We start from the raw sequence: 27,840 nt of genomic DNA, 5'->3' as shown, positions 1-27,840 counted from the left end.
ATTGTAAAGCAATTATACTCCAATAAAGATGTTTAAAAAAAAAAAAAAAAAAGCTGCCTCTGAATTGCCCTCTTGCCCTACCAGTGTTTCTGGTCACCAAACGCTCTGCTTTGCTGTGGTTTCAGGGCATCCCACTGCCCATGCTGGAGCCCCCTCGGGCCCTGCGCAGGGTCGGGAGTGAGCTGCCTGGGCTCCCGTCCCCGTGTTGCCCCTCATGAGCCCGGTGACCCGGGCAAGTCCCCACATGTCTCCCAGAACCTGTTTCTTCCTCTACCGAGGAAGGATAATCTGAGCAGAAACCTTCCAGGGACTTTATCAAAAGAGTGACACGAGATAACATGAAAAGCTCTTAGTGCGGGAGGCATAATAAGCGCTAACCATTAGCACTATTATTATTAATTTAATTTTACAAGAATGAAGACAGCAGAAAGCTCGCCGTGTGCAAGAGACACCCAGCTCATTTCATCCACCGACTCTCACCCTCTTGGAGGTCAACATTCCCCAGAGGAGCTGCTTGGAAAGACGTCTTAGAAGTGGACAGACTTTCTGTTCCCCAGTCATATATGGGTGCGGAGGGTCAGTAAGAGAGAAGGAGAGACCGCTTCCCGCACCCACAGGCCTTCCCGAGGCCCGGCCATGGCCATGGCCAGCCCAGCGGAGGCTTTGCAAGCTTGTGAAGGAAGATGCTTGTCGGGAAAGCCCTTGCAAAGCTCAATCCAAGGCAAGAGGGAGGGCCAGGGGACCTGGGTGAGGTTGGCTGGGGTGTGGTTGAGACCAGGGGACCAGCTCGGGGATGAACCCTGCCCCTTCCCTCCCTCCGAGGCGTCTCTTGGGACTGGGTTCAGGGAGTCACCGGGGACCGGGGATCTGTGGGGCATGGGGGCTGGGTTGGGGCCCCTTTGCTCCTCCAGCCCTCTCTTACCCCGGAGACCCTTTAAGGGAGGGGGTCAGCACCCCGACTTGTAAAACCAGGGCAGTGCCGAGAGGTGGGAAGCAGGTGCGCGTGTGAGCGGGGCTCCGGTCAAGGCTGACCTTCCAAGGTTGGACTCTCTTCACCGTCTCTTTCTTCCGCCCCTTCTTCCTCTCCCTCCACCTCCTCTTCTGTCTCCAGACTTGGTTGTTTCAGCTACGGAAAGACAGCATAGACTTGTTGGTGGGGGGCAGGGCTCCCTGCACCCGGGAGGTTAACCCCTGAGCCTAGCTTGCTGGGCACCCAGGAGGCCACGCTGCCAGCACCACGGCCGTGAGGGCCTAGCGGGCGCTCGACACCTGCGGGTATGGACGGTGGGAACGGCCTCGGGCACCTGCCGCTTGCTGCCTGGGCCACCTCGAGCTAGTTCCTCCTGAGTTTCCTTGGTCCCCTCCCCTGTAAAGGGGACATGATTCCCTGCAGGGCTGTGGCTGGGATTAGAGATAATGCATGTGAGGACCCAGCAGTGCTTTCTCAGATCTGACCCCAGAAGGTCTGGCCAACTGCAGAGACGCAGAGATGGGCAGGAAGCGTGTGGTGGGCAGAAGAAGGAGGGGGCCAGGTTCTGTGTAGCTTAACCCCTTCTGAGAATCAGCTTCTCCATCCAGAGTGTTCACGCTGCTGTGGGGAGCACATCTGGGGATGTCCAGCACCAGACACGGAGTCAGTGATCGCATTGCACGGTGTCAGCATCACCTGCTGGAGGGCTGGAGGGCCCGGGGGGAGGGGTGGGAGGAGTCCGGGCTGTGGGTCAGAAAGGCAGGACTCTAGCCTCGCCTCAGCCCCACCGGGACCACCAGATGGTGTGAGAATAAAGCCGCTCAGATCCGAGTACTTCCAAATGCAAAATGCGCCCACAGAAATCACAGCCTGTCTCTGGACCCAGTGGGACAGAGGCAGAAATAGTGAGTAGTCACGGGATGGAACCGGTGAGCTCCTCCGTGTGCTTACCCACCTTCCGTCCCCCTGTCACTCCATCAGTGCCCGAGAACTGGACACACAGCCCCTCTTGCTGCCAGGGCCGGCTTCATGGGCCGGCGCCCTGTGCGGCCACGCGGCCTGTGCTGACCAGGGCTCCACGCTTGCTTTAGTGTCTGCTGCCACTGTCTTGAACTTCTCAACACTTTTTTTTTTTTTTTTTTTGGCTGCGAGGCATGAGGGATCTTAGTTCCCTGACCAGGGATCGAACCCGCACCCCCTGCAGTGGAAGCGCGGAGTCTTAACCGCTGGACCGCCAGGGAAGTCCCTTGAACTTCTCAATACTTTTGAACTAGGGGCCCCATGTTTTCCTTCCTTCCCTAACTAGGTAGCCGATCTTGCTTACAAGGGCAGACGCTGGCCCACACTCGCTTGTTCTTTTCCCTTCTGTGTTGTGCTTTCACTCTTTCACATCTTAGCGTCTTATCGGTGGGCCCCTAAAGGCAATGGCCCAGACAGACCATGTCTTTTTCTTCGTCCCCTGGTACCGAAGAGGGCCCGGAAGGTGACACTACCTTTATCACTCCATCTCCTCAGTTTCCAGGTGAAAATCAAGGAACCAAGAAGTGAAGTGACCGGCCCAGGCGATACAGCTAGAAGGTGCTTTAGAGCCGGGGCCATGGATGGCTGAGCTCAGGACAAATTTCACCCCCTGTTGCCAGGAGGGGTCATCACAGATCTCACGGCCCCCTCCTCCCGGGGCCTCCAGGCTCCCTCTTCTCTGATGGCTTATGTAGCCCGGGTCATATGCATGTTTAAGGTCCCCATCGCGGTGGGGAGAGGAGGATTTCAAGAAGCACAGGGTACGGCTCCTGCGCTCAGGGAGCCTGAAGTCTGTTTGGAGACTTAGGATTCCTCCGGAGGAAGGGAGTAATTCCTCCCACTTGCCAGATGGACAAATGAAGGTCCACCTGGCGAGGCCACTTGCTCGTGGTCGCCCGAGGTCAGCAAGCAGGCAGCCCGGGCGCCGTGGCTCCCTCCCGGCCACCCCACCCCGAGCCCGCTCGAGGCCCCTACAGGCTTGGGCTTCTGCTTCATGGCTTCCGCCTCCCTCTTCTTCAGCTCCGTGAAGATAACATCAAAGAACTCCTCCTCGGCCTTGGTGACCAGCTCCTCCAGGTTCAAGGCGGGCTCCCCCTCCCTCAGGTCGTCATCCTTGCCCTCCGCCTTGCCCTTCTCCTTCAGCCGCATCTCGCGGTGCCTGGCCTCCAGGATCTTCTCCCGCCGGGTCTCACGCTCAAATATCTGTGCGCAGGGACAAAGAGGTCGTGGGAGAGGCGGGCAGGCAGCGCTGGCTCCCAGCACAGGGGCCGGGCGGGCTCTCCTTGCTCGACTCCAAGCAGCCCACCCAGAGGCCTGTACTCCGGGCTAACGGCAAGAAAGGGGGGCTAAATATTGGGGTTGGGAGGCGGGAGCAGGGGTGCCAAGTTACTCAGTTCCAAGGAATTCCAAGAACACGGATGCAGGCGTGAAGGACACCCTCTGGGGCTGCGCAGCATGGCGGCCTGGGCCCACAGAGGACGAGTTCATTGGTGGGACCACAATCTCAGGCAGAGCCAGGAGGGTCTCCCAGGGTCTCGGCACCAGGGGTTTTCAATTTCTCTGCGTGCCCCACGGTTCTGGGGAGGCGCCTCCGGGGTGATGGATCTCAGCCCACAGGGCCCCTTCCCCAGGACGGTCCCCTTCCAGCTGTCTTCTCTACAGGCATTCTGCTAAGCCTTCCTTGGACAGGTTCTGCTGCCCCAAAAGTATGTTGTTTGAAACTAGACAAACTGACCGAGTCAAACCACTTGGATCTGCAGCTGAAAAATACTGAAGCTTGGAGAGGTAAAGTGACTTGCCCAGGGCCGCTTGGCTACCGAGTAGTGAAGCCAGGGTGAATTCAGACATTCCCAACACCCATTTCTCGGGCTCATTTCCTGATCTACCCCCAAATATCCATCCATTTCCCAGGAGGTGACAGAAAAGGGCATCTGTCCTTCCCTGACTGGCCCGCTCGGCCAGGGGGCCAGGTCAGTTCAGGAGCTGGTGCGCACCTCGCCCGGGGCCCGCACCTACCGAGGAAACCGTGTTCTTCTCATTCCTCTGGAGGGTGCACAGCCCACTCGAGACCTCCAGCAGCGTGGTTGTCCCCAGCTGGGAGCCACAGGCAATGAAACATCCATTGTCCTGTAGCCGGAGGCAGAAGAGGGCCTCGTCACACACCTGCTGGAGGGTCAGGCAGACCCGGGTGAGGGAGGAGAGAGGAGGAATGTCACCCTTTGTTGGTCTGATTATCTGGCTCTTGGAGAGACTTAGCCAAGCAGCCCCATTCAGACACCCTTGGTGACTCCCCCGACTGAGGGGGACCCCAGCCTCAACCCACAAGATGAAGTTCACACTCTACGACTGGCTGTAAAGCCCTTCACCCCCAGCCGCATCTTCCGCCTCAGCCGGCCCCCCACACCCACCCCTTCAGTCCAGCCCCATTTTCTTTCTTTTTTGTTGCACTGTTGGCATGTGGGATCTAGCTCCCCGACCAGGGATCGAACCCGCGCCCCCTGCATTGGGAGCGTAGAGTCCTAACCACTGGACCGCCGGGGAAGTCCCTTCAGCCCCACTTTCATTCTGCAGTTTCCCCAGCCCCGCGCTTTTCCACGGCCCTAGCCTGCAGGTCTCTGCTCTGGCTTTGCTGATAGGATAACGTTAGCTCAGGCTGGAAGGGGTCAGCTGCCAGGAGCCTGCGCCCGGGCTTCTGAAGGAACAGGCCTGGCGGGAGGAAAGGCCGGGCATCTGCTTTTTTCCTTTGTTAATTCCCCTCAGGTGATTCTGCTGTGCCACCAGAGTCTGAGGGCCTGGGTGCATGGGGAGGCAGGTGCACGTGACCTTCAGGCTGAGGGCGGGGTCACATTGCTTGAACACAAAGTCCCAGATGTCCAAGGTCCCGTCCATCTTGGTGGTGAAGAAAACCGCTGGCCTCACCGGGCTCCAGGCACCATCAGTGAGATAAGCCATGTGGTACCTGTTGGGAGCCAGGTGTCACCGGTCAGGGACCCCTGTGGGTGGGAGGGATGGAGAGACTGCGGGGCCGCAGCCCTACTCCTCCAGCCCCGCCCCGGCTCCAGGGTTTCATTGCTGGGCAGGAAGTTCTTTCTTGTGTCTGACTTCTAGCCGCACCAGCCTCGCCACCCACAGCTCACAGTTTGCACTATAAAGGGTTTGGGGTGGGGTCCTTCCCAGGGGCTGGTCACTGGCGTTTTCCACAGCCAACTCCAGGGCACAGGCTTGGGCCCAGTCCCCCAGCCGTGAGACTCACTTGAAAGGAGTCGGAGGAAGGAAAAGTTGCCCAGAAAAGTTCATGCTACTGAGATGAAGAGAGTGTTATACTTCCTACTTGGTTTAACCTAGATTTTCAATGATTTCTGCAGTGAAGAATGAAATTGGACCCTTATATTATACTGTATACAAAAATCAACTCGAAATGAATTAAAGGCTAAAACGTATGGCCGGAAACCATAAAACTTCTAGAAGAAAATGCAGTGGAAAAGTTCCTTGACATTGGCCTTGGCAATGACCTTTTGGATATGGCACCAAAAACACAAGCAACAAAAGCAAAAATAAACGCGTGGGATTACAGCAATCTAAAAAGCTTCTGCACAGCAAAGGAAACAGTCAACGAAATGAAAAGGCAACTAACACAACATTGTAAATCAACTATACGCCATTAAAAATTTTTAAATAAATAAATAAATAAATAAATAAATTTTAAAAATGCACAGGCAACCTAAGGAAAATATTTTCAAGCCATATATCCGATAAGGGGTTAATAGCCCAAATATATAAGGAACTCATACAACTCAATAGCAAAAAACCAAATAACCCGATTTAAAAAATGGGCAAAGGACCCAGACAGACATTTCTTCAAAGAAGACATACAGATGGCCAACAGGCCACCTGTGAAAAGGTGCTCAACATCACTAGTCATCAGAGGAATGCAATCAAAACCACAGTGAGATATCACCTCACAACTGTGAGGATGGCTAAATTATTAGAAAAACAAAAGATGAGTGCTGGAGAGGGTGTGGAGAAAAGGGAACCCTTGTGCACTGTTAGCGGGAATGTAAATTGGTGCAGCCGCTGTGGAGAACAGTGTGGAGGGTCCTCGATCCCATTTCTGGGTCTTTATCCGAAGGAATTGAAATCAGGACCTCGAAGAGACACCTGCCCTCCCATGTCCACTGCGGCACTATTCACAGTAGCCAAACATGGAAACAACCTAAACGTCCATCGACAGATGAATGTGAGGTTTGAAACATCTTCCTTTGTGAAGTGGCCGAATCAAGCCACTTCCCAGCGTAAGCTTGGCTGTTTGTGAAGTGTTTTCTCCATTTTATGGGTGGACACAGAAAGGCTCAGAGCACTCCTGGGTTGGGCCGGGCCCCCTCGGTCCCCTCCACCCCCTGCACCCCTCTCCCGCCCCCCCAACTTCCCCCCTTACTTGGTCCACATGATGGACGACTCCCGGCTGTCTTCTGACCAGATGCGGGCGGTCCAGTCGCCGACGGTCAGAAAGTTCTTTGGGTAAAACGGGTTTCGCTGCAGGGCATAGATGGGGCCGTGGTGGCCTGAGAAGGTGCACACGATCTTCTCGGCCGATGTCTTGGCCTTGCGGTTGCAGGAGATGACGATGCCTTGCTCCGTGCCCACCATGAACTTGGTCGGCTGTGGAGGGGGTGACACGTGAGCGAAAGGCTCCATGGAACATCAGCTCAGGGTTTAGCTGGCAAGGCGAGCGGTTTTCCGGAGTCAGGGCGGGGGAGCGGCAGGGCGGCTGCGGGTCCAAAGGTACTGAAAGTGCCTTCGGTTTAAGCCTCTGCTCGCGCTGTGCCCCGCCCCCTTCTAGGTAGCTGCGCCCACTCTTGTGCTTGATCAGGTCCCACACTTCTTTAAACCTGCCCAAGGGCCCCACAAATAATGAAGCCCTCCCTGACTCTTCTGGTCCCTGGAGAATCTCATCACCAGCCCCATTCCACTAAGCATTTTGCCATAAAGATCCTGAATGTTTACACATAAAGTAAATGATTGAATCAATAATGTAAAACATGGATCTAGAAGAGCTCCCTCCAGCCTCCAACTACTACTCCCGGCAAAACTGGTCTACATTGTACACCCGTGCCCATAGCATCTTTATTCACAACACCCAAGTGTCATCGACATGTGAACGACATGTGGTCTGCCCATACAATGCAATATTATTTGGCCTCAGAAAGGCAGGAAATTCTGCCACGTGCTACAATGTTGATAAACCTTGAGGACATTGTACTAAGTGAAAAAAGCTCATCACAAAAAGACAAATGCAGGAAGTGTTCACTAAAATGAGGTACCCGGAGGAGGTAAATTCGCAGACACAGAAAGTTGAAGGGGCTGAAGGGAGGGGAAAATGGGAAGTTTGTTGATTAAAAGGTACAGAGTGTCAGTTTTGTAAGACGAAAAAGCTCCGGAGAGCCCACAATGTAAATATATCTAACAATGGTTAAGATGGTACATTTTACATTATGTGTGTTTTTTTGTTTTTGTTTTTACTACAATTAAAAAGAACAACTGGGCTACAAATTGGAGGGTCGAAGGAAAGTGAAGACCCTTCTACACTGTTGGTGGGAATGTAAATTGGTGCAATCATTGTGGAGAACAGTATGGAGGTTCCTTAAAAAACTAAATATAGAACTACCATATGATCCAGCAATCCCACTACTGGGCATATATTCGAAAAGATACATGCACCCCAATGTTTACTACAGCACTATTTACAACAGCCAAGACATGGAATCAACATGATGACATGTTCCATCAACAGAGGAATGGATAAAGAAGATGTGATACATATATACGATGGAATATTACCCAGCCGTTAAAAAGAATGTAATAATACCATTTGCAGCAACATGGATGGACCCAGAGATGATCATACTAAGTGAAGTAAGTCAGACAAAGACAAATATTCTATGATATCACTTATATGTGGAATCTAATTTAAAAATGATACAAATGAACCTATTTAGGGAGATTGCACGCTCACAATGCAGGGGGCCCAGGTTCGATCCCTGGTCAGGAACTAGATCCCACGTGCATGCCACAACTAAGAGTCCTCATGCCGCAACTAAGAAGCCCACATGTTGCAACTAAGAAGCTCGCATGCCGCAAGTAAAGATCCCACCTGCCGCAACTAAGACCCAGTGTAGCCTAAATAAATAAATATTTAAAGAACAAAACAAAACAAAAAAACCCCAAATGAATCTATTTATAAACAGAAACAGACTCACAGATATCGAAATGAAACTTACGGTTACCAAGGAGGAAAGGTGCAGGGAAATGATAAATTAGGAGATTGGGATTAACGTATACACACTACTATATACAAAATAGATAACAAGGACCTACTGTGTAGCACGGGGAGCTCTACTCAATACTCTGTAATGACCTACATGGGAAAAGAATCTAAAAAAAAGTAGACATATGTATTATGTATAACTGATTCACTTTGCTGTAGAGCAGAAGCTAACACAACATTGCAAATCAACTATACTCCAATAAAAGTTAAAAAAAAAAAAAAAAAAAAGGAAAGGAAAGAGACACAGCTCGAGAGTCCCAGAAAAATAAGGAATAAAGTCAACTCCAGGGCTTGTGCAAGCTAGTAAGGGAGATAAACTGCCCAGGTCCCCGTGGCCCATCATGCCTCAGACTCCTTGGTGGGGCATGGGGTGGAGAACCTGGGCCTTGGGGTCAGAGCCCTGGGTTTGAGCCCCGGTGTCCCCGTGTTCTAGAGCATGTGACTTACCTCCCTAAGATGAAGTTGTTTATCTGCAAAGTAGGGATAATCACATCACCTCGCAAGACGGTCATGGGTGATCACACAACGTAAGGCAGTTACGAGGGTCCAGCACACAGTGTGGGAGAGGTGAGGGCTAGTGGCAGTGAGGTCACTGCATCTAGCATTTGGCCTAGAAATCTCTGATTCAGGGACAGAATGTTTTTCTGAGTCCTCCCCACTGTGACTCCACGCCCAGGGCTGAGGGGGTCAGTAAAACTGTCTTCCACCTCATCCACCGCATTGATCCCCCAGCCTGGGGGGTGGTGGTGGGGGGACTCCCAGGGCAGGGGTGAGGCCAGAGCACCTCCACCTCCTAAGGGCCTGGGAATGATGTCACACGGCCTGGAAGCAAACCAGTGACAATCCCAAGGGGGAGCCAGGCCAACCAAGAGCCATCTGGAAAGGTCGTTTTCTTGCTTTGGAGGGAGTCTTCATTTGCAGCTCTAGAAGCTTCCCTCCTCGGACACAACCACATTACCACTTTGATATTTCTTTACTGTTCCTTCTCAGTTACTAAATGCCATCACAGGCCCGTGCTCTGGTTTGCCAAGGAGTCTCCTCTGATCTCATTTTCCTCTCCAACACCTCTTCTTTCCCCACGGAAGTGAAGCCACCGGCCCAGGGTCCCACGTGAGGCAGGGACAGAGCTGGAGCCTGGCCTCTGAACGCTGGTTGTGGACAGGGCTCTTCTCATAGAATGGGGCCTCTCTGGAATCCTGTCCTTTCAGAAAGCTTGCCTTCTAATCAGCCTGGACACTAGCCAAATGGCGACTCTTGAGTGAATTAGAATGGCCTCCTTCCTCTGCTCTGCTGCCCCCTGCTGGAAAGTGGTTGTAAAGACCACACAGGTCTCGGAGGACCACAGGAGGATGGTCCAGGGCACAAGGTGAGAAGCAGCCTCAGGGTCCATCTGACTCAGTAGCCACGGGTCTGCCCTTGGCTTTGGCTGCCCTGGCAATGGAAGTCAGGGAAGGGAGAGGAAGGGACACGCACCATAGTAGACTCGAACTCCAGGGAGATGGCCCCCAAGGCATGCTCCAACCGTTCATTTCTGGTGATGTCCATGATGACGACCTCGGTGGGCTCGGTCATCTTCCGGACGTCCCACCACATGACCTGATGGGAGGAGGGGCCAACTCTGAGACCTGAGGTCCCGCAATTCTCCTGACTTTTGCCTTCTTTACCCCCTCCACCTTTTTGAGGCCAGTCCCTGGGGCCAAAGGGGTGTCTGACAGAGACTACCGGCAACCCGAGGGAACAGACATGCTTTGAGAATCACTCCTTTGGTCCACAGTCCCAAGCCTGGCTGACCATCAGAGTCATGAGCAAGCTTCCTAAAATCCAGATGTCAGGGCCTCACCCCAGACCTACTGAAGGAAAATTGCCAGATGTGGGCCCTGGAGTCTGTATTCTTAAAGGCTCCTCACAGTATGGCAATATACAGCAACATTCAAAATGCACACATGCTTTGACCCAGAAATCCCACCGCCAGGAACGTATACTTCACACGTGTGCAGTAATCTATATACAAACACACCCTTTGCCACATTTTGTGGTAACTACAAAATATTAAAATCCGCTTAAACAAATTACAGCATACCCATAATTTATTAAGTCCTTAGCAGGCATGGGGCAGCGCTTTACGATATATGAAATCATCTTCAAGACATGCTAAATGAAAAACGTCAAGTGCAGATCAACGTGCCAGGTGTACAGAAAGAGAGCAAAGACAGACACGTTGGCTTCTGTATGCAGACACGGACCCTGGAGGCTGATGTGGGTGGGCGCCTACGGGGAGGGGTACTGGGAGGCTTGAAGGCAGAGGTGGGAGGACGGCGTTTCACTGTCTGCCCTTTTGTACCTTTGGGATCTTGTTCCATGTGCATGGATTACCTGTTATTCAATTTAAGAATGGAATGAAAAGGAAACGTTCTTAGGTAATTCAGTGGGAGGCCGGGAGACTGCTACTGAGCCCCACCCCCTCGCCCCCTACAGCGCCTGGCTGGTGGGTACCTGCCCGTCCGTGGATGCCGAGAAGCACTCGGTGCCCGTCTTCGACTGCAGCCAGAGGGTGCCGTAAACAGGGTCTCGATGGCTGAACTCAATGGTGGATAGCTCTGCCACCAGGCTGCCCTTCCGGGTGTCCCAACAGGCTGGCGGGGAAGAAAATGAAGGGGATGTGATGGAGGCACAGGCTTCCTTTCTTAGTGCAGGGAGCACGGGATAGAGGGATGCTGCTTGTCTTGGTTTGGCAGGTATGTGGTTTTTTTAGAAGCCGGGCTAAGTTCAAACCCGCCTGAGTTTCCTACCAGCCCCCAAAGCATGCTTCGTTCATTCCACTGAGCCCCTAACACGTGTTGAGCATCACACTGGGCATTGGGGAAGCCACTGGGATTCAGACAGCCACAGTCCCTGGGAGACAGGAAGGGAAATCTGCAAGTACAGCCCGTGCTGTGATTGCTCCGGAGGGAGACACATGGAGGCAGTCAGGGAAGGCTTCCTGGAGGAAGTGAGAAGGAACGAAGACTGAGGAGGAGCCTCGGGATGGAGTGAGCCAGGCAAAGAGAGAGGAGCACCTCCACCCCAGGGAAAGGCTCTGGGAAGTAAAAACATCTATGCAAATCTCTCCTGCTGCATCCACTCATTCCCTTTTCGCCTCTGTACCTTTGCTGCATTTGATCGGAAAGAAACACACAGAGGGAGATTTGTCCTTTCTTTTGACTCATCGTTAGTACGTTGCTTCTTCTGTTTTACCAAGAAAGACTCAAAGTTTACTTATTTTTTTGCCCCAGTGGATTCTGCTTTCATTTTCCCACGAGTGTATAGCGAGGACCCACCCTATTACTCAGAGCTGTTTCTAGGAAAGCTGGTTTTGTAAAACAACAACAAAAGTCCATAATCCATAAGTCTTGATTTATGGAATCCAAGTCCAAGGCACTTGGCCCTGGATCAGTCTGGCCCAGAAACAGGTTTTCTTAGCTAAGCTCGCTCTGCTTGGGCAAAGTAGTACTCCAGGGTGGGTCCCACCATGTCTGTCTTACAGACAGCAGAGCCCCAGGGCCTGGGCTGGTCCGAGCTGGCATGCAAAACCACTGAAAGGGGTTATGAATGATGAGCGAGGCAGGGCTCCTGAATAAATCGTGGCCAAGTGGCTTTGCTTCAGCCTTTTAGAGCCTGGGCGCACAGATAAATTTGCAGGAGGTTTATGGGAGCCCACGTCTATTTCGTAACCCAGGAGCTCCCCTGGAGAGGAGGCAGCAGGTCTAAGAGGGAGATCAGAGGCCTCAGGAGGCCAGGAGGCCAGGAGGCAGCCTGGCCACAGGGAGTTGCTGAGAAGTGTCCCAGCCATTCCGGCCCCTACTCCTGGAGCAAGAGGGGAACATAAGAGAGCTCGTGAAGACAGGAGGGAAGGGGAACCCTTTTCATGTCTGGTTGAGTCTGACCTCGGATGCAGACAGGAGGATTAACTGTTTGGTTACTTCAAGGCCAGAGGTGAAGGGCAGGCAGGAACCTTCAGGGCCCACGTGGGCAGGTTTCTTCTGAGCTCACCAGGGATACCAACATCAGTTTTCTGGGTGTCCCACCAGCAAAAATGGCAGAGTAAAGACCTCTGAGAATTCTCTCCAAGAGAACATTGGCAAAAATGGTCAGAATCAACTTTTTCAGAACTCTGGAAATTAGCCGAAGGCTGGCAGCAAATCAGAGTGTTTATTTGAGAAAAACGGCTGAATCTTGGTAAGAACAGTAAATTCTGTTGCATTTTGACTTGCCCTAGTTAGGATCCTATACTCTCCGGTTCTATGGTAGCCTTGAAAAATAACATTCTGCCTTCCTGGTAAAAAACCAATAGCCTGGCAGCCGAGGGATTGAGCAGAATGGAGCTGGAGCTCTTTCAAAGTCTCCTATTCAAAGAATTGTCATTATTTGACCTGTCTGTCTGGTGGTTCCCTGGAAGACCCCCCACTTGCAAGGTTGTCTATATTCACCTTGACTTGGAGCTTGCCCAGTGAAAAAGGTCTTTTTAAGAAGGCAATTTTGAAAATAATTATAATTACAGACAACTGATTAACTTTGCAGTGTCCCACGGTGGTGGATAACAAGTGGGGCAAACAATAGGCTAACCAAAAAGCTTGAGAGGAAAAGCTGGAGAATGTCCATAGGGGTTTTGAAAAGCTCCTGGAACCTAGAAGGTCACATGCATGGGTATGGCTGTGTGCATTCCCAGGGCTGCACACATACTTAGGAAAGAACTGAGAAGGCCCTAAGCTTTCACCTCTGGCTGACCATAAGGCTCGGTGCAGCGGTTAAGGCAGAGTTGACGACTGCCTGGCTGAGTGTTGAAGGTATGCTCAAGTACGCACACAGAGCCTTCCAGCAAAGTCTGCGAGATTTACTGGCTCCAGACAATAAGCAGAAAACATTCATATCAAGCGCACAGGGAACATTCTCCAAGATAGACCACATGTTAGGCCATAAAACAGGTCTCAATAGATTTTAAAGATTGAAATCATGCAAGGTATCTTTTCTTACCATAATAGAATAAACCTAGAAACCAATAACTGAAGGAAAACCAGAAAATTCACAAACAGAGAGAAATTAAACAACATACATCTAAATAATCCATGGGTCAAAGAAGAAGTCAAAGGGAAATTAGAAAACACCTTGAAATGAATGAACATGAGAAGACAAGACACCAAAACTTAGGTGTAGCTAAAGCCGTGTTTAGAGGTAAATGTATAACTGTAAATATCTATTTTTAAAAACCTCAAATCAAGAATCGAACCTTCCACTTTAAGAAATTTAGAAAGAGAAGAGCAAAATAAACCCAAAGCAAGCAGACGGAAGGAAATAATAAGGATTAGAGTGGAAATAAATGAAATGGAGAGTTTAAAACCTGAGAAAAATCAATAAAATAAAAAGTTGGTTCTTTGAAAGTAAAACAAAATTTACCAACCTCTAGCTAGACTGACCAAGTGAAAAGGAGAGAACACTCAAATTACTAAAACCAGGAAAGACATAGGAGATGTTACTACCAACCTTACAGAAATGAGATGATTGTAAGAGAGTGAACAATTGTGTCAACAAATTAGATTACCTAGATGAAAAGGAAAAATTCTAGAAAAACACAAACTATCAAAACTGATTCAAGAAGAAATAGAAAACGTGAGAAGACCTGTAACAAATAAAGAGGTTGAATTTTCAACTTTCAAAATACCAATAAGAAAAATCCCCAGACCAGATGGCTTCATTGGTGAATTCTACCAAATATTTAAAGAAGAATGGCTATCAACTGTTCACAAACTCTTCCAAAAAACAAAACCAAAAAAAAACAGAAGAGGAGTAACACTTCCCCATTCATTCTTTTTTTTTTTTTTTTTTTAATGTATGAAGCTTTATCTAACTCACTAATGAAAGAACAAGCAAGACGGTAAGCTGGTTTTAAACAAGTTTTGATAGAATCAGTTTCTAAACTGAATGAATCCCCCTGTAAATGGTCTTCATACCTCTTGTTTTAGCCAGTTCTATAATTCTTTTCTTTTTTTTTTTCCTTTTTTTCCCCCCATTCACTCTATATGGCTGGTATTACTCACACCCTTTACCATATAGGTTGCCCCGACTGCATCTCCTGAGTTGGAGCTCCCCAGTGGTCTCATAACCCCTTTGCCTCTAGCTAACCTAGCCTAGCTCAGGGTAGGTGTACAGTAAATGTTTCTTGACTTTACTTGGCCCATAATTTTCTTAACTTTTTATTTTGAACTCATTTTAGACTCACTTGAACTTCTACAACTGAAGACACGGCTGAAGTATCAGCAAAACCTGTCTCACCTTGACGTCTGGAAGCTACAGGAAGTCCCCACCCCACTTTGTCCTCCGTGGCAAGCCTGGCCTGGCAGGTGGGCCCTGGCCAGACAGCAGCAGGGGCCAAGCTGCCTGAGAGCCTGCAGGGGACTCGGGCTGACTCCTGGTTAAGTGCCGGGGTCGGGGGTGGGGGGGTCCCTCCTTACCGATCTGCCCATTGTAGCAGCCTGCCAGGAGCACGTGGGAATCTTTGGGGTTGTATTCCAAGGTGACAAGAGGAGAAGACGGCTTTAGGGCAATTTCTGGCCTGTTGGGGTTTTCTACAAAGCAGAACAACAGCAACAACTATATATATATATATATATATATATATTCTACCAGACCTGGAAAAAAAAGGACAGGGTCAAACACTTTAACCCTTTCTACGGGTGGGGGGGTGGCAGGGGGAAGCCTGGAAGCCCCTCTCCGGGCTGCAAGCTCTGGTCCTCAGTGGGCAGCATCTAGCCCTGGAGGCTCTTCTGCTGGTTTTATTTTGGGGAATCAGGATTGTGTGTGTGTGACTGTCATTCTAGTCCATTTTCCAGGTTTGGTGTTAAATGAGGTTCAAGGCTTTTACAAGAAGTCAGCTCTCCCCTGACTTGTGTGAACCAGCTGCCCTGTCTGTCCAGCGGGGGTAGTGATGGAGCCCGGCCCACGGGGCAGCGCTAAGAGCTCACTGAGCTGCTCAGAAGTGTGAAGTGCTCAGTCCCGTGCGTGGCACCTGCACCTGCTAATAAAGGTAACGTTTATTTTCACAACGACAGCAATGAGGGACGCCTGAGAGCATGGATGGAGCCCACGATCACCTGCTACCTGCCACACTCTGCCCTTGGAGTGAGCCCTTCTGTCAACAGTGGTCCGCGCTCCCGAGTGGACACACTGCCCCTACTGGCCATGAATTAGGGGAAAGTGCCAGGACAGATGGGACAGAGGTGAGTCCCTGCGTCCCTGTGAGGACCCCTCGGGTCCCTTCTCAGTCTGCTGGGGACTCTTTCTGATATGCTCTTCAGGGACCCAGAGTTGGGTCTCCACGTGGTCTGGTCTTGAATGCCCCGGGATCTGGAAGTGAAGGGAGTTCCTGCTTCTGATTTGGCTTCGCTTGGCTGCACCTGAACCCAGACAGCAAAGGGACGAGACAGGGGCTTCCTCCTGGGTCCCTGGGCATCCCAGTGAGGGACCAGCCCCACGAGAGTCCCACTGAGTCTACCTTCCTCCCCCAAGTTTTCACTGGCCTCTGCCGCACTCCCTCATCCTTCCCTGGCTACTGGACCCCTCTGCTTCTCACCCAGGTCCCAGATGTACGATTCGTTGCTCATGCCCTCAGGTGCCCGTTGAAAATTCAAGCAAGAGTACGCCACTGCCAACTTCCTGTTGCCATCGGGGTGCCAGGAGATGTGTGTGGCTGGCCGCTTAATTTCCTGGGGATCCCTTTAGGGGAGGGCAAGAGGGCAGAAGACTGAAATCCCAGGCTCCCTAAATTTCGTATTTGCTTAATTTTTTCTTAAAAGAATTCATACATATTTAAACATTCGCTCAGATAAATTTATTTTAAAAACAAAGCTGACAGGACTCCCTTAATTGGAAAACTGATCTCACCAGCCATAAATAAAAACTAATAAAAATTAAGACAATGGAAATAAAATATTAAATTTCAGCCTGATGTCTTCGTTGGCTGAAAGTTCCGAGCCTGAGGCTTGACTTCTCATTAATATTAAACTATGAGGGAGGGTGAAGAATTCAGCCATTATGCTCCTTGGTATTTGCCCAATTGAGTTGAAAACATATGTCCACACAAAAACCTGCACACAGAGGTTTACAGCAGTTTTATTCATAATTCCCAAAACTTGGAACCAACCAAGACGCCCTTCGGTAGATGAATGGATAAACTGTGGTACATCCAGATATCATTATTATTCAGCATTAAAAAGAAATGAGCTATCAAGCCATGAAAAGACATGGTGGAAACTTAATGCACATTGCTAAGTGAAAGAAACCAATCTGAAAAGGCCACATGTTGTATGATTCCAACTATGTGACATTCTGGGAAAGGCAAAACCACGGAGACAGTACAAAGATCAGTCGTTGACAAGGGTTTGGGGGCAGGGAGGGATACATAGGAAAAAATACAGGGGATTTTTGGACAGTGAAAGTATTCTGTATAATACATTTGGAATGTATGACACCAAGAGTGAAACCTAATGTAAACTATAAACTTTGGGTGTGCTGTAGGCATCCCCCCAAGTTTCATATGTTGAAGCCTAATCTCCAATGGGTTGGTATTAGGAGGTGGGGCCTTTGGGAGGTGAATAGGTCATGAGGGTAGAGCCCTAATGAATGGGATTAGTGCCCTTATAAAAGAGGGTCCACAGACATCCCTCACCCCTTCTGCCTTATGAGTTCACAGCAAGAAGATGGCTGTCTCTGAGTTAGAAATTGAGTCCTGGGAATTCCCTGGAGGTCCAGTGGTTAGGACTCAGCACTTTCACTGCAGGGGGCCGGTGAGTCCTCACCGGACACAGAACTTGACCTTGCTGGCACCCTGATCTCACACGTTCAGCCTCCAGAGTGGTAAGGGGTAAATTTCTGTTGTTTGTAAGCCACCTGACTTAACGGTACTTCGATACAGCAGCCTGAACAGACCAAGGGCAGGGTGTAATGACGTCAGTGCTGTTCTCTGACTGTGACAAATGTTCCACCTGCGGGGAGGGAGGAGGGGAGGGACGCTGATGGTGGGAGAGGCTGTGTGGGATGGGGGAGGATGGAGCATGTGGGAACTCTCTGTACTTTCTGATCAGTTTTGCTGGGGACTTAAAACTGCTCGAGAGACACTGCTTCGGGGAAGATCTGAGGTGTTCTCTTTACTTGTTGCAAGTAATAAATCCTTCCTTCTCTGGAAAAAAAAAAAAACTGCTAGAAAAAAATTAACTCTTAATAGAAAAAATGAAAGGGGAGGGAGAATGTGTAAGAGTTAGAAAATGATTAAAGACTTAATGGCCCCAAACTGACACTTTGTCATTGAAGTCACCGGAAGGAATGAACGAAAGTGGGAAATGAAATAACTTTCTGGCCATGTGACTCATCCACATCACTCCTCCCTGGGAGCACTGCCATAGTAGAAGGAGCACAGGCTGAGGCCCATCCTTGGTTGGGTCACCCACCCACTGTGAGCCCTGAGCACATCCTCTCCCTAGGGTCAGTTTCCTCATCTGTCAGACGCGGAGGTTGGATGGCATGACTAATGCATCAGCCCTCTCGGATATCCACATGGAAGGTCAGACCCCAGCAGGGCTGGAGCAGCAGGACAGACAGCCCCCGCCCCACCCTGGCCCTTCTCTTGCACGCCCATTGTTAGAAGCCTGCTTGGCACACCATGACTCAGCCCTGGATCAGAAAAGAGTCCTTACTGGTCACGCTGGGGCTGGGTAAAACACTTCCCAGGACCCTCAGTGGGTCATGGTAGCAAAATGAATCCTCCAGAGTTGGCATTTGAGGCTAGTCACGTCTGAAATCACAGGCATTCTCTGCATATATGAGCATACACACACACACACACGCAATATACATGTATACATGCACACACACATGCATATATATACATACACATGTACACACATATGCATACATACATGCACACATGCATATAGGTGTATTTTAAACAAAAAGTAGTGCTCTCTACACACTGTTCTGCCCCTTGTTTTGCTTTGGTTTCACATAGTAAATCTTGGAAACTCTCTATAGGCACATAAGGAGCTGCCTCATTCATTCTGATGGCTGCGTGGTATTCAACAGTGTGGGCATACCAGAATTGCTGGAACCAGCCCCCTACCGATGGGTTTTGCTTGCTTCCAGTCTTTGGCTAGCACACACCCTGCCGCAGTGAATATCCAGTGATATTCACACATGTGTCTGTGGGATAAATTTCTTTTGTCAAATTTCTGCTGTCCTTGGAGGTTATTCCAGGCACACTCCTGAGAGTTTGGGATGAGGGTCTTGTTTGCTCACACTGCAGCCGGATCACTGATGTTTGGTACTTGATACATTCTCTACACCATATGAATCAACCACACTTGTACACAGCTTTGCAAATTTGCTTTAGTCTTTCCCCAGACTCTGTCCTCCCTTTCCACCAACCAGGCCTGCCCTCAGGGTAGGCACCACTTGTCTGCTGGGCATTTTATTGCTCTGTCCCTTACTAAGCTCGGATCACAGATGGCATTGTACCCATGGCATGGAGTGACTGGCAAGGGGTCACCTTTGGAAGCACCCACGCATAAGGCTGAAAGAAATTGGCCAGACACCTGCCGGGCTATAGAGGTACCTGAAAACATTGATGGTTTTAGCTGAAGGGGCCTCTTCCATCACCTCCACCGCATCCTCGTCATCAAAATACTCCTGGTAGATGTCAATGGCGTTATTCTGCTTGATGCAATGCTCCATGATCTGAGGAGGACACATCGGGAGTTCTTAGCAGTAAAGGGAGGTCCTTTCAGCCTGACCAGGGCTGAGATGGAGTCTGGGAGGGACGAGAAATATCTAGTAGTCTTTTCCCATCCTTCCAGCCCATGCATTTTCAATGGGGGCAACATCTACCCCCCAAAAGGGTGGAAATTGGTTCTTGGGGGTAAAATATTATTACTTTTTTATACAGAGCACAGATATACATACAGTACATAAATATATAGTACACCTATGGTATTACATTTTCATTGGGGTGGGGCGATGTCTAAAAAGGCTTGTTGGGGGACAACAATGAAAAAAAGGTGAAGAAACACTGCTCCAGGCAAACAGAATTAGTAACCACTCCATATATGGCATCCATCTCCTGTTTCCTCCACCCAGAAGGCCATTCCCCGTTATTCCAAATGTCCAACAAGGAAAAGCTCAAGATCAAGTGCCACCTCTTCCAGGAAGACTCCCCTGATTCCTTCAGCAGGAAATCAACTCTCCCTCCTTATGGGGCAAATGGCAGAGCATCTTTTCTCTTACAGCCTTTCTTTCTACATTATACAGTGATACCTCTGTATTTGTTTTTGGCCTCCAATGGATTATAAACTCTTTGGGGCAGAATATATGTGAATCTCATTTTTGCAATCTCTACTGCACCTGGCAGAGACTAGAAGCACCATCCGAATGTGTCGAATGAATGAATGATCCCTACTGGCAGGTAGCTGCTGGGTGGGGTTCCTTGGGGTTCTCTTTGCCCAGAGGGTTTCCCATTTTTCAGATTCCTCTTAAAGCCCGTTCAGTCCTTGGACCTTCTGGTCTGCTGTGTGGACCTGCCTGCCTGCTCCCAGACAGAAGGTTCCATAACGTAACTGGTGTCCTTCCCCGAGGAGCCACAGTTGCCGAGCTTGACATGCAGCTGGGGAAGCAGAGTGATGGCTGAGGCCCTGACCACTGGCGCTGAAGGAAGCCTTACCGAGCCCAGCTGCATGATGGTGTTGATGTAGTTCTCATCTTTCTCCACCTTCTTCCGGAAGCGGATCGTCTGCTCCAGCTCCAGGGGGTTCACATCCTTGGGCCAGCCCCCCTCGATGTGATTAACCCCCCGGGTCTCCATTTCAAACCGCTCTGTGTTGGCCTAAACAGAGAGCCACAGGTGAGAAGACGCCTGGCTCTGGTGGAAGCATCCGACCACTCCTGCAAACCAGTGTCCCAGGGCTCCCGGGTCCCTGGGCTCTGAGTGCTCAGGGATGGACCCATGAGGTGCCCCTGGCCAAAGCCACAATATTTTCAGGTCCAGCAAGGAACTTTCTGGTCCTCAGGTGGTCACAGGCAGCCACAAGGGTGCCACCCCTGTGGAGTTAGCAGCTTTGCAGATGCTGCCAGTGGCTATGGAAAATCCAGTTCTGATCTGATCTCCACCCTAAAGGTCCAGAGGAGCCCAGCCATCGGTTCTGTGAGATCCCAAATGAAAACGTGACTAAGCTTTCTCCACCCTACCATTTACAATGTCACAGGAATCGAAACATAAAAACAATTAAGAGTGTGGACTTGCTTTGCCCATTCTCTGTTGTAGGGAGGATGGCATAGATGTAGTTTTACCCCTTAAACTTACCTCTTTTCCTCCTTCCCAGTTTTCCCCCATCTTTTAAATTGTGGTAAAATACACATAACATAAAATCTACCATTTTGACTAAAATGTACAAGTTAGTAGCATTAAGAACAGTCACAATGTTGTGCAATCATGATCACTCTCTAATTCCAGAACTTTCTCATCACCCCAAATGGAGACTCCATACCCATTGAGCGGTCACTCCCCTTCTCCTTTTCCTTTTTAAGCCAGTTCTCACAAAAGCTAAAAGTTTCAACAGGGTGGAGCTGCTGACAGAGGAGACCCCGATGTGGTGTGGCCTTCATGGCCGCCCTCTTGTTTAGGTGGCTACACCATGAACAAAACCACCCTGGTCGCCATGACGGCAGCTTGCCCTGGGGAAGCAAGAAACTCAGTTTGTTTGAACTGTGAGTTATTGGAGCCATCCACAAAGTGTTTTGGCCAAATCAGTGTGATTTTCACTCCGTTGATTTGGGAACATGGCAGTTGTGTTAACCCCTTCAGTCTAATCTTCTCCCAGCAGTTCTTGACGTAATCAGGAGCTGATCACTTGGTTCAGACAGACCAGGAGAAATCTGGGAGTTTGGACAGGAACATGCCCCTCAGTTCCTTTATCCTGGAGGCACCTCTGACCAGCACTTTCTATGGGACCCTTTCCTTTTCCCAAGCTAGGCAGGTCCTGTAGATGTGAATCCCTGGGCCCCTCAGATACCTCTCCCAGATGTACCCAATGCCTAAAACAACTCTAGTAAGAGTCTTAGAGGTGAGGCCAGAGCCCCTGGGAGAGAGAACATCTTGGTTTACATTCACCTGGCCCAGGGAGTGGTTGGTGCTGGGCCTTGTCCTGACCCTGGGCACCGAGGTGGGTCTGGGAGCGATTCTGCCCTCATACTTCCAGCATCTTCACTGGTCCACTCTAACTGGCTTCCGGGTGGATGGAGTCACCCAGTCCCACTTGCCTGCCTTGGCCAGCCATCCTGCCGGACCACACCTCCACTGGCGCCGGCCCCTGGGGCAGGGACCCACCTCGTGTTCCGACATGCTGGTGGAGCATTGGATGCCCGTGTCCACGGGGTTTCGCTCCACGAATTGCTTGGCCAGCTCAGGGTTGGGCGGTATGTCGATGTTCAGCTCTGCCTGGCGGTCGGAGAAGTTGCATTGCTTCCCGAACTTGCTGCGCTTCTTGACATACACGTACACAATCTCCATGGTACCAGCTGCTGCAGGAACAGAGGGAGGGTGTGTGGTGAGGGGCCCCAGCTGGCTGCTTCCCAGTCCCCACGGACCCCACCACCGGGGGCAGCTCCAGGTTCCCAGTCTGGTTGGGGGGAGGGTTCCTAATGGATTTATCCAGATGCTGCATCTGCATTTGAAGAAATAATTTATGGAGTGATGACTACAGGCTAAGCATCATCTTGTTCAGTTCTTACCGTTGCCCTCTGAAGTGGACAATAAAATCACCATTTTACTTTGGAGGAATCCGATATTTGGAGATATCCAGAATGCCTTGCCCAGGATCACATAGCTCACATGTGGTACAGCTGGTCTACCTGACTCCAAAGCTCTTACTCACCAAATGATACAGTTTTTGCTGAGCTAATATGTTTATTGCGAGGCAGGAAGAAATACTGATGGCGATTAGGTTGAACTAAATTCCCTGCCACACACTGGACCTGATCATACAGCATACAGATTTGAGCCCCAGGCCTCTCTGGAAACCCTCCCATCCAACCACGCGATTGCCAGAAAGGCTCACCCACTAGGTTACTGGATTCCACCCTCCATCACCCTGTGGGAGCCCCACTGAAACCTCTTCCCTCCACGTCACTCCAACAGGGACAGGGCTGGGAGTCCAGCTGAGAAGGAGAGAGGGTCAGACCACTTCCCCAGCAGGCAGAATAGTTAGGCCTTTGGGAACCCTCTGACTTGTGCTACTGGTCATGAAAGGCACAGTGGGAAATTGAAAAGCAGGCTGGGTTGGACCCTGACTTCGAGTTCTGGCCCTGCCACTCGCCAGCTGCTTGACCTTGGCTGGGCCACTCAGTCATTCCAAGACTTGGCACACTCAGGATGCCAAGAAGGTGAAATGCAAGCTCTCGGGCAGCTGCAGAGCCAGGGTTCAAATGCAACGCTAGGAAATTCTTTCTCACTCATGCTAACTGGAAGTCTCAGAAAGGCCGTGGGCTGTTCCCACGAATTGCTCTCGACTTGCCCCAAAAGACAAGATTAAGAAAATAAAGAGAGGGCTTCTCTGGTGGCGCAGTGGTTAGGAATCCGCCTGCCCATGCAGGGGACACGGGCTCGAGCCCTGGTCCGGGAAGATCCCACATGCCGCGGAGCAGCTAAGTCCGTGCGCCACAACTACTGAGCCTGAGCTCTAGAGCCAGTGAGACACAACTACTGAGCCCGCATGCCACAACTACTGAAGCCCGTGCGCCTAGAGCCTGTGCTCCACAACAAGAGAAGCTACCGCAATGAGAAGCCCACGCACTGCAACGAAGAGTAGCCCCCGCTCGCCGCAACTAGAGAAAGCCCGTGTGCAGCAATGAAGACCCAATGCAGCCAAAAATAATAATAATAAAATAAAATAAATAAATTTATTTTTAAAAAAAAGAAAATAAAGGATAAGCTATAGACTTGGACAAAATATTTGCAAATCATATATCTGATGAAGGACTGTGTCCAGAATATCTAAAGACCTACCAGGTCCCAGGTGCTGTGAACAGCACTTACAGGCACCCTCATTGCATGCCCACTACAACGCCCCAAATAGGTATCACAATTCTCATTCTACAGGTAAGGAAAATGATGTTCAGAAAGTACCTGGTCAAAGGTCAAAGTTCTTAAGTCTAAACAGAACCAAGACCCACACACATCCGGCTCCAAAGCAATGATTCTCAACCCTGGCTACCCACTTAGAAACACCTGGAGGGCTTTGTAAAAATCACAATGCTTCGGTTGAACTGCAGATTAACTAAATCATAATCTCTCAGCAGTATTTTTACAAACGCCCCACGTAATTCCAGCATGCAGCCAAGGGTGAGAACCACCGATTTAAAGTGAGGGCTCTTACCTCAGTGAGAAGCCCGCGCACCACAGCAAAGAGTAGCCCCCACTCGCCGCAAGCAGAGCAAGCCCACGCGCAGCAATGAAGACCCAACGCAGCCAAAAATAAACAAATAAATTAATTTTAAAAATAAAAAAAAATAAAGTGAGGGCTCTTAATCTCTCAACCAACGTTTCTCGCATCTGGGACGTCCATTCAAAACATAGAGATTCCCAGGCCCTCTCCTGCAAACACGGATTTACATGCGTGGGATGAGGCCTAGCAGTATGTGTTTTACACAATCACCCCAGATGACTGTTAGGACCAGATATGTGTCTGATCCCACCTCCAGGGCTTCAAAGGACCAGACAGGTGAGTCCCGGCTGCCCCCTGAGATGCAGGGCCAAGAGCTGTGTGACAGCCTAGAAGCACGTGCCTGGGTGCCCTTGGGCCCTGGAGCAGCTGGGACCAGGGGTCAGGGCGATGAGGGTGCGAGGTTAACTCCTAGGTCCCTTTGCATCCACCTATGTTGTTCCTTGAAGACAATACCACCCTCCCAACCGCCCAGCCCCAGAACAACTCAAACTGCACCAGACTCACAGAGAGCAGTATTTTCCTGCTCTTTCTTGTGGTTTGGAAACTCTTCTGCCCAGGAAGGGTAAAAGCAATGGCTTGGAGAACAGAGGGTGGGGACAGAAGCACAAATTACAGTAGGTTGCCCTCATGGGTTATTTGACATGGACAAGATAGAGCCTCGTGAAAAAGGATGCACATCCAATTAGCTTCTTCCTGTCCGCCAGCACACTGTTGAAGCACAACAGGGCTGCACCTGCGTCCCCTCCCCCTCCCCCTCCCCCCTCCCCCTCCCCCAAGGACTGCCTGTCTCTCCCTCTGTTAAAAGATAATTGCTATGAGACAGCTAGCTCCTAGGGGACACGCGGAGTCCTAAGAGCATGAGGAAACCCCAGGAAGACAAAAATATCCTCTTTAGCCCAGGTCACATCTTTAACAGCTTTGCTTTCCTTCTGGGTGCTTCCTAAGCCAAGCTAGGAGCGAGAACAGAGGCATTGTTTTCTATCTGGAGGCAGACAGAGGGGACATTTAAAGGCTGGCTGGGTGATGGGAAGACAGCTCATTCAAGGACCCAGAGCGCGCTCTTTCTTGCAAGCTGGTGGAGTATGAAGATGAATGGTGAGGTCAGAGCTGGGGGTCTCAGGAGGTCTCTTCCCGCCCTGGTGAGACAAGTCTCATAGGCTGGGCTGCCCCAAGCAGCGCCTGAACGGGGCTGTCTGCAGAGGGGGCTTCCAAGGAAGGCAGGACCAGCGTCCCTGCCCTCTGGGAGTTCAGGGGGGGAGATCGCCCACCCGTGGGAACCTCAGACCCACAGGCATCTCAAACACAAGAACGCGCGGAATTGGAGACGTGCTGATCTGAATGTCAAATATGCAACCGCCTCCTGCATCCTGGGGCAGTCAGATCAGAACCTTAACCAAACATAAAAACAAAACTCGTCTTGTGCAGTGATAGCGAGCAAAGTAATACCTGGAAAAGAACTTCCTCTGGCTTAAGAGAAAGTGTGTTTCCCAAGCAGGGAGACGAGGGAGAGCGGAGCGTAGCTCAGAAGTTCAGTGTGGGGTTTTCGCAGGCAGGCAGGTGGGGGCCGGCACCTTCCCTCACCACGGGACTCCCTGGTGGTACGAAGGACACAAGGTCTCCTCTTCCTCGCGTCCCTGGGGCAGCCCCCAGTCTTTGTGCTGTGTCTGGCTGGACAAAGGACTGCAGGGGGAGGGGCTTCCTGCCCTCTTTTTTCTGTCTGTTCACCTTCTGGAATTTGCGGTCTTAAGGGACTCACTCGCCTTCAAAAGAGGCTGATCTCCCTGAATCCCTTCCTCTGCTTCACACTGGGTCGACCAGCAGTGAGCACCAAGAGGTGGAGGATGGGGCTTCCCTGTTGGCGCAGTGGTTAAGAATCTGTCTGCCAATGCAGGGACACGGGTTCGAGCCCTGGTCCGGGAAGATCCCACATACATGCCGCGGAGCAACTAAGCCCGTGCACCACAACTACTGAGCCTGCGCTTTAGAGCCTGCGAGCCACAACTACTGAGCCCACGTGCCACAACTACTGAAGCCCATGTGGCTAGAGCCCGTGCTCTGCAACAAGAGAAGCCACGACAATGAGAAGCCCGCCCACCGCAACGTAGCGTAGCCCCCGCTCGCTGCAACTAGAGAAAGCCCGTGCACAGCAACGAAGACTGAACACAGCCAAAAATAAAAACAAATAAATAAATACATTTATTAAAAAAAAAAAAAAAAGAGGTGGAGGCTGAGGATAGCCAGAGGTGGGAGGAGGTCCCCAGAACCAGAGGGTGAGGCGGGACCCTGTCTACATCCTCTGCCCACCACAGTGCTGGCCCCTTGAATGAAGACTGAGGTCTTTTATTCATCCGTATCCCCAGTGCCTGGCGCAGAGAGGGGCTCCCTGCTCCCTTTGTCACGTGCTGAATGTGTGATGTGACCCCAATCCCCCAGGGCTCTCCCCTAGGGCTCTTCTCCCTCCACTCCTCTTCTGGCTTGAAAAACAAAGCACAGCAAAGGTAACAATTTAAGAGAGGAAAGCACTGGTTCTGAAAGCTTGGAGAAGAGTGCACTTCTGTGGTTCAAGAGACCATGATAATGTTTGAACTTGTTGCAGGAAGAAGGAACTAACGGTGTGACCTTGAGCGTGATACCCTAAGGGGCATAAGTATGCCCTCTCCCGGGTTGAGGAATAAATGAACTGATGCAGAGGGCCTGTCCCCTAGTAGGGGCTCAATCACTATAATTCCCTGCCCTCCGTTCTCACCAGAAAGCTCTCCTCTTCACGGGCTTAGCCTCCCGGCACCCCAGCCCCAGGCTGTATTTTCTATCCATTCAGCTGTAAACCCTTCAGAGGTCTCCCGTCCCCTCCAGGAGACCGATCACATCAGGACCCGACTGGCAGCTAGGGGTGCAGGAAGCAGGGTGTTTAGAACTTGCTGGGTCCCGTGACTCGGGAAAAATCGAGGGCAGCGAGGACTGATGGGGCGGGGGACCCTAGGAGCGCTAGGCCAGGAATCCACCATCCGGCAGAGCTAGCGCCGAAGGACGCCCCACGAGGAGTTTCTTGCACTAGCGGTGGTTCTCACACTTGGGGGCTCCCCCCCTTCACTCTCCACTCTCCTGTTCAGCCGCGGACGTCCTCCCCGCACCCGCCCTTACCCTTGGTCCGTTCCTGTGGCCTCTGGGCCGCTGGGGAAGCACCCGAGCGGCGGTGCCGGCTTCCCGGCTTCTCAAACGGCTCGGAGCCTTGGCGTTTACCCGTTGCCTAGCAACCCTGGCTGGCCCCGGACGCGGGGCGGCGTTGCGCAGCGCTGCGCGGAAGGAGATCCGGGGCACGTGACCCGCCCCCCCCCCCCCGCCCCCGCCAACCCCGCTACGTTGGAAGCGCCTCCGTTCCCTCCCAAGTTAGTCAAGCACCGGTAATGATAAACGTGTGTAGAGTCTTTGCCAAGGCGCTTATCCGAGTCTACAAATATGCATTTGGCAAGATCCTGAGAAAATGCAAATTGTTCTCAGCGCGCCTCCGGGTCCTGCGCCCTGGTTGGGGCTCTGCTATTTATTTGCTCGTGATCCGGCGGGTCGTTTTACCACCCCTTCCTTCAGCTTCCTCGTCTGCTACATGGGAATTATAACCCCCAGCCTCCTTTCTGCCACCATATTCCCTGCACGTTGTATAATAAGCTTAAGTCTGACTACAGCACCGGAATGGAAACTCCAGGAAAGTAGGGACTGGGTGTTTCCACAGCTTAGCTCTTGGTTGCCACGTTGTAAACATGTGCTGTTTATTGAATGGATGAATGAATGAATGAATAAAATGAATTTCTCATGGGTTAAGGCAATGAAGGGAAATAAGGTAAACTAAAAGAAGGGGATTTGGGGCTAGAAAACATGGGTTTGAATCCCAGCTTGGCCATTCACTAATCGCATGACCTTGGGCTAGTTGCTTTCCTTTTCTGACTCAGCCATCCTCGTTGGCAAAGGGAGGGGACAGTGGCAGTACTTAGCATAATTGGGAGGGCCAGCTGAGC

General features: G+C 50.9%; 1 protein-coding gene across 1 annotated transcript; it reads right to left on the bottom strand.

Annotated features, from left to right (window-relative positions):
• Positions 1-988: 988 nt before the first annotated feature.
• Positions 989-27,048, bottom strand: DNAI2 (dynein axonemal intermediate chain 2). The gene is made up of 13 exons (XM_068530634.1): positions 26,972-27,048; positions 21,715-21,908; positions 20,053-20,214; positions 18,952-19,073; positions 15,919-16,061; positions 14,801-14,914; positions 10,809-10,948; positions 9,789-9,911; positions 6,426-6,649; positions 4,814-4,949; positions 4,007-4,153; positions 2,966-3,193; positions 989-1,126 (listed from the first exon to the last, which is right to left on the bottom strand). Exons 2-13 carry the CDS (start codon positions 21,895-21,897, stop codon positions 1,022-1,024), a joined length of 1,827 nt encoding a protein of 608 aa, XP_068386735.1. The 5' UTR covers positions 21,898-21,908; positions 26,972-27,048; the 3' UTR covers positions 989-1,021.
• Between the last annotated feature and the right edge of the window lie 792 nt (positions 27,049-27,840).

The sequence above is a fragment of the Eschrichtius robustus genome, chromosome 20 (assembly GCF_028021215.1).
Source record: "Eschrichtius robustus isolate mEscRob2 chromosome 20, mEscRob2.pri, whole genome shotgun sequence".
NCBI classification, from domain to species: Eukaryota; Metazoa; Chordata; class Mammalia; order Artiodactyla; family Eschrichtiidae; genus Eschrichtius; species Eschrichtius robustus.
Note: the sequence above shows the minus strand (reverse complement) of the source record. Positions and strands in the feature narration are given on the sequence as shown.

Bases quoted from the DNA above. Each gene is read 5' to 3' on its own strand.
- DNAI2 (XM_068530634.1), bottom strand. From the start codon at position 21,897: ATGGAGATTGTGTACGTGTATGTCAAGAAGCGCAGCAAGTTCGGGAAG. The intron at 10,949-14,800 runs GTAAGGAGGGAC...CTTCCCCGCCAG, and splicing joins CTGCTACAATGGGCAGATCG to CCTGTTGGGACACCCGGAAG. The intron at 6,650-9,788 runs GTGCGTGTCCCT...CCCCCTCCACAG, and splicing joins TGGAGTTCGAGTCTACTATG to CCGACCAAGTTCATGGTGGG.